Here is a 6,831-nt window from a genome sequence, read left to right as displayed (position 1 = left end):
TCCTGCCCTTTGGGCAGGGGGCTGGACTCGATGATCTCCCGAGGTCCCTTCCAGCCCTGATGTCTATGAAATCTATGAAATTAATTATATGGTTCCTTTCTTGTGTAGTAAAGTTACTACACATTTTTTCAGGGGTTCTTTACCCTGGATTCAGAGATTTAATCTGTAGTACAACTGTAAACCATGCATTGCTCATCTCGTAATTTTTAATGAAGCCAATTTATTACATAGCAACCATGTCCTAAATCTGCCCCCACAGATGAATGGTGAGGGGGAAGATGTAACAAGACTAATCCTATCAATCATTTTGAAATAACTCAGTGTAGTAGCAGACAGAGTTCTGGGATGAGGGTCAGGATACCTGGACTCTCATACTGACTGCCATTGATTAACAAGGGTAACATTTATTCTCCTGCCCTCAAAATTAGCTTATTGAGTTGTGCTCAGGCTTCCTGCTGACTTTCTGTGCTGGGGGAATCAAATTATCTGCATTCCCAGAGGTCAATAGGAGAAGTGTAGGTGCTCAACATCCATTCTTCTTTCTGTTTCTGTCTCTCCAAGACTGGGTAATTACTACGGACCAACTTAATTCACGATTTCAGGGATTGCACAGAAACTGCAAAATCCATGAAATAAAAAAAATCCCAAAACCCTTAATAAAAATAAAATGCTGACTCTTCAGTGGGAATCAGCAATCCTTGCTGCTGGGAGGAGAAGGCGCCAGGTGGTGGGGTGGCATGAAGGGACGCAGACAAGATGGTGGCTGTCCCCATATCCCTCCTTGCCCTGCCAGAGCCTCTCTACCAATCGGTGTGAAGGCTCAGGGCCCTTGTGAAATGACCACAGAATTAGAACTTTACATTGTGGTCAACCTGTGAAAATTGGTAAGTCCCACTATGATTTAGGCAGATCCCTAGTAATTATACTCTGTAAAGTTGTGGGGAAGAGGGAACTATAGATAAAAAGCACTTATGTAAGCACCAGTGACAATTACCATATTTACTCAAATCTAAGATGACCAAATTTAAGACAAGCCCCCAATAACTACTTTCTGTATACAGAAAATTTATAATTCTTTTAGATTTTTTTAGTTATAGAATCTAATTATTGGAGGGTTGTCTTAAATTTACTCATCTTTGACACTGTTACAGCAGGGAAAACAGTGACTGTGGGGTTCATAGTTTCATAGTAGCTAGGGTCAAGAGGGACCCGAACATATCATCTAGCCTGACCTCCTGCCACAGGCAGGAATGAATGCTGGGTTACAAGACCCCAGACAGTGAACATGCAACCTCCTCTTGAATTTGCCCAAGGTAGGGGTGAGGACCACTTCCCTAGGAAGCTGGTTCCAGATTCTGGCCACCCTGACTGTAAAATATTGCCTCCTGATCTCTAACCTAAACCTATTCTCCATCAGCTTATTACCATTGTTCCTCGTCACCCCAGGTGGTGCTGGGAAGAAAAGGGCTCTTCCTATTTGCTGATGATCTCTGTCCCTTCCCCCAGCTCCTCAGTCTCTGCCTTTACCTGCCCCATCACAACCCCGTATTGCCACGTGCTGCTTGGGTTCTGTTCCCTCCTGGAGCACAGCACCTGGAAGCACAGCCCCTGTCAGCCATGCAGTGGTGTTGGCACTGCTGACTGGGCAGGCAGGGGACAGTTTCCACATGCTCTGTGCCCAAGAGGGAACCCAGCCTGAGCTAGAACCCAGATGCCCCTGCCAGTACAGGGGGAGGGGATGGGAGGGAAGAGGAGAAGAAGCTTCAGAGGGCAAGTGGAAGCAGGCAGGAGGCTGGTACAGGTCTGACTATGGCCTTAACTTAGGCTCTGGGCCAGAGTCAGAGCTGCAGCAACTGCCTACACAATGCCTCCCAATTTGTATGCAAATTTAAGACATGGGGCTTCCCCCCCATGCTGATTATGGGTGGAACCTCATCTTAGATGTGAGTAAATACAGCATCTGGGACTATCATGGGCACAGAACAGTGGCCATATGCTAAAGCTAATAGGATTCCAAAGCTCCATAAAGTTAACCACAGATCAGGACCTATAACAACAGTGACTGCAAATAAACTGCATCATGTGTCATTCGCACTCCTGGCTTAACACATTCCACTGTGCTCCTTGATGTACCTTATAAAGTGTTGAATCTGTGTGGCTTTTTAAGTAGCACTCCATGAAAACTTAAAAGGCAATGTTATGTTCGCTAAAATAGAAGAAGACAAGTATGTTAACGATACATTCTCATAAGCTCCCTTCCTTCCTAAGATAATATTCTTTGGGTCAATTGCATGGCACATTTTTGCTAAATATCATGTTTTCTGGAGTTTTATTCTATTTTAATTGTAGGGGGTTTAAGCCAAAGATAATATAATCCTTCACCTTCAGGAGTTCCCAATAAAGAGGTCTGTATTGTGTTTAAAAGTCTTTCCAATAATAATAATAGTACTTAGGAGTTGATACTGAAGAAGGTGAGTGTTGTTATCCCAGTTTTATAGATGGGAAAATTTGGGTACAAGGTAGTGAGCTCACTCACCGCAAGGTCATTATTGAAGCTTGGGCTGGAGTTGAACCCAGTCACCTAAGACCTGATGTTTTGGCCATTACACTGCATTACCTCCCAGAGAGTAGTGCAATTCTCTCCCAGTACTGTGTACAACATGCCCCAAAATATTATACATATTACTTCTGAAAGGCAGAAAGAAAAAGATCTTTTCTTGTAGTAAATAACTGAGTAACAGCAGCGAGGGAGCGGAGCCTATTCATTGTTCTGTTCCCCGTGGGCTGCTGCAGATTTTACCTCGTAAGCAACAGAACCTGCTTATGCTAAATCTCTTGCATATAATGCACTCTCACACCAATTTCCAGCAGCTAGTTTTTCAGGGAAAGAGTGTGTGTGTTATGTGAGAAAATATGGTGATTCACAAGCTGTTAACTCAACCAAACTTGTTCCTTTATTATGCTCAGACTATATTCAGTGTCCTTACTGCTCAAGAAGGTTTAATGAGGCTGCAGCAGGGAGACACATTAATTTTTGCAAAGAACAATCTACCCGACGTACCTTTTCACCAAGTACAAAAGCAGCCAAACCACCCCTGGTAAGTAAATGCATTTGCCCTTGTGTTTCCTTGCAAATGAGCTTGCCAAACAGTGCACTGAGATGTAAGGAGGGATGCCCCAACTCCATAAACTGCCTTAAGCCCCAGGGAAGCAGGTCAATTTACCATTTTCCATGGGGAATTTATAAGTTTCCCATTGAACTTAAGAACAGAGGACTGGAAGGGGCCTCCTGGCCAATCAAGTCCAGTCACCTGTGTTCGCAAGCAATTATTTACCTGAAGAATTCTTCAAATCGCCACTTCAAACCAACAAACCTAACCACAATGAACTGTGCCCAGAGCACCAAGAATCCTTTATAAGGGCTCTAAGTAAAAGCACTGGGGGTGAGGCCACTGTTCGTGATCTGCCACTGTTCAACAGCAGGAAAGCAGCCAGTAACTGCTCAGAAGTTATAAATTGTTTGAAACAGGAGCCTGTCTGGCTTATAGAAAGTTGTAGAAAAGAGTGGTAGCAAAATCTTGAGACAAAAATGGCTTCTCTGGGTTCTTCTATCAGCAGATCCCAGGAAAACAATTGTACAATACTGGAAACTATTCCTGTTTTCAAGTAGCACTCTCCACCTTAGCAACAGGACTCAAACTGTGCTATCAGAAGGGATCCAAAACTGCCTCTGTGGGATGAGCTACTTGGATAGTCCCCAGAAGAGCAGTGATCTGTGACTTTGAAGTTCACTCTTCTTTTTATTAAATTGTTTTAAAATGTTTTTTATATTTTTAATGGTTTATATTAAAATGTGAATTGTTCCTTTAAAAAAGTAAAGAAGTGGTGGTAATTTTAACCTGAGGTTGTTTTAAACAGAAGTCAAATCTGTTCTCATTCCTACCAATCCACCTGCTCTGATATGTTCTGAAAATTGAGGATAACTTTACTGCCAAAAAAGTCTTAAAAACCCTCAGTGGACAGACTGAGAGCACTCGGTCTTGTATGTCACACATTCAGGGGTGTCAGTGAGCAATGCCGTAGAAGGGGAAGTTCCATGATGTAACAATGAGGTACCTGCTCTTTTGAGGGTTTGACTGTCTAACACTGGGTGAGTGAAATAGTTCTTTGGGTAAGGAACAAACATTCAGGGACTTCTACTCCAGCCCTGACAGGTGCTTAGAGGATCTGAAAGGGGGTTAGGAGACCTGGTTGTTGTCAGATTCTACAAAACATCTGCTGGAGCTGAGTTCTGGTGGCTTGTGCTTCTTCACATGCCATGAAACTGTGTTCACTGCCTGTGTGAATGTGGCATATTCTCTTATTAGGGCAAACAGCAAAAGAGAGAACCAACTTTAACAACTGCTGTGGAATCACTGCTTCAGAACAAAGCACAAGAAGCTACCAATGCAAATCAACTGAGGGCAGGTAAGAGCAGAAAGCAGAACAAAGCATGAGCCTGGATTGAGTGAATGTTCTCAAACATCAGTGGCCAAGTTCATTGATACTCTAGAACCTGGTACTGGCTTCAGGTACTAGAGCAGGGATCAGCAGTGTTTTTGGGCTGAATGCCAAAAACCCCCAGAACCTGGACTTGGAAGATGTTGGCATGCCAGGGGCTGACAGCGGGAGAGCTATAAGGGGCCTGATCCTTGTTGTTGTGGCAGTGCAACCCCAGCCCTTTCCCTGCCATGTGCCCTGTGGCACATGTAGCCATTACCGCCACAGAGCCTGGGCTGCTCACAGTCAGCAGTGGACAAGCTGCAAACAGCTGCACCAAGGACTGGAGCTCTGGCATGGCTGCACATGTGCCTCGGGGTCATGGAAGCGAAGAGTCTGGGGTTGTGCTACCTCAGACCCCTTCCCTGCCATGCACCCCAAGGTATGTGTGCAGCTGCCACATGCCACAATGCCAGGCTGGGGCTCTGGACCCCTGTGCACTGGTTGCAGCCTCCCAGCTGCCTGCCACATCTGGCCTGGGCCCTGGGCAGCTGCTGCTTGTCATGGAGCCTGGGCTGCTCACAGCAGGGCTTCCAGCCTCCCTGCAACCTGCTGTGAGCAGCCTGGGCCAGTTGTGGCATGCCGAGCAAAATGGCCTCACATGATATGCTCTGGCATGCATGCTGGGGGTTGCCAACCCCTGTACTAGAGGTTAGCTGTCCAGATTGTACCTAGTTAGTGAGAAAATAATTAGCTACAGGGTAGAGTAGGATTTGGTGAGGAAATGCATCTGAATTCTGAAAAAGAAAAAGCTGTTCTGAGCACAAAAGCATACAGTAAAATGTCAAGAAATTGGCAAGGAAACTGGCTGTTCATATGATGTAGGGATGGTGAGGCACTAGTCAGGTGAAAACATATAAAACTTGTGAATAGAAAAATAAATTTAGGCTCCAGGTTCATTCAGTCATCAGAAGGAGAAACCATCTCATTTTTTTTCTCTCTTAAATTGAAAAGAACAAACAAAGAAATAAAAACAATCCATAGCATATTACAAATTCAGAATGCTGAAGAGAGACAGGTATCTTCACAGTAATGCTGGAAAGAGTGGCTTTCTTTTTACTGATAAGAAAACTGAGGCAGAGCATATAATTATTTGTTCAAGACTACTGACTGTGGAAGAGCAAGAATTAGAGATCAGGAGGGCCAGATTATTTTGTGGGATATCTATAGTGAAATTGGATGAAACCAAATTTGCAAAATGCAAAATTTCTATTTGGACGTATCAAAGTGGATTGCTCTGAGCTTGATATTAATTTCTACATATGTGAGAGCTGCTGAAATGCCGCATGGGAATTGTGGTTCTGGGTCCTTCATGCCTAGGGTGACCAAAAGGAAATCTGGGACATCCAGAACCCTGCCGCCCCCCCACCCCAAGACAGCAGCGCTGCTGTAGGCAGTGGCAGAGGCTGGCAGGCAGGGGAGCAGGCTCACTATGGTGGTGAGGCAGAACTGCCTGGTGCACCACACTGCTCTGTCTCTCCACTGGACTGCACCCTGTGCCCCTGCAATTTCAGAACTCTCCTTTTAATTTTGACCAACTGGCCAGGACTGGCCTTCAAAATCCAGGCCAGACTGTCTCCCATGATTCACCATATTTTCTCTTTTGGGGTGAGAGTCCTGTAGCCGAGACATTGTACTGCAGTATCTGCTGGGACCCAAAAGTGCTACTTGCCTAAGGCATGGCAGTGGCCAAAGGAATCATAGAGATCAATACCAACCCAAAGCAAGCATATTGTTTCATTTTTCTCCAGTGAAAAATGTGACCAAAATAGGGGTTTTTCCCCCAGAGGAAAACTTTAAATTTTAATAAAACCCCATTTTTTAATAAGAATTTCAGTTGAAAGCGAAGATTTTAAAGCTTCCAAGCAGGTATTATGAACACTGTAGGAATTTAGAAAGTAACCTACTACGTCATTATACTTAAAGTTCAGCTTTTATGGGCCTTTTCCTAAATCATTGCATTTACAAAACCTCCCAAATGAGTAGAAATATATTAATTATTAATTAATTAAAGGGTGATTAGGTATTATGTAAAACGCAGTGCATTCTTAAAAATATTGCGCATTCCCAAGCATGGATTCAAGACTCTGCCCTTAGAACTGGATGTGCATGCAAGAGCACCAGACAGTGAATCTCACAAGAGTTTCTAGGGCCCCATCTAATGAAAGGTATTTTAGTATCCATGCCTGACTATTGTGACGTAAAGGGCAGTGGGACTGTGAGGTCTTGCTAAATGAGGAATATAGATAATGGTGCCCTCCATCCTGTTTACTGTATTTACTTTATAATCTC

General features: G+C 44.1%; 1 protein-coding gene and 1 long non-coding RNA gene across 2 annotated transcripts in view; one reads left to right on the top strand and one right to left on the bottom strand.

Moving 5' to 3' along the window:
* LOC109320157 overlaps positions 1-6,044 on the bottom strand; it is a 19,571-nt gene extending 13,527 nt beyond the window's left edge. The window contains exon 1 of the long non-coding RNA XR_002103735.1: positions 6,033-6,044. This is a non-coding gene — a long non-coding RNA (uncharacterized LOC109320157). The remainder of the gene's footprint in view (positions 1-6,032) is intronic.
* Positions 1-6,831, top strand: part of ZC2HC1B (zinc finger C2HC-type containing 1B) — a 26,516-nt gene that overhangs the window by 11,341 nt on the left and 8,344 nt on the right. Inside the window, exons 5-6 of the mRNA XM_019550142.1 lie at positions 2,950-3,098; positions 4,368-4,467. Coding sequence (XP_019405687.1) covers positions 2,950-3,098; positions 4,368-4,467 — 249 coding nt within the window. The remainder of the gene's footprint in view (positions 1-2,949; positions 3,099-4,367; positions 4,468-6,831) is intronic.

Source organism: Crocodylus porosus, unplaced genomic scaffold, assembly GCF_001723895.1.
Source record: "Crocodylus porosus isolate Cpor-Errol unplaced genomic scaffold, CroPor_comp1, whole genome shotgun sequence".
NCBI lineage: Eukaryota > Metazoa > Chordata > Crocodylia > Crocodylidae > Crocodylus > Crocodylus porosus.
Note: the sequence above shows the minus strand (reverse complement) of the source record. Positions and strands in the feature narration are given on the sequence as shown.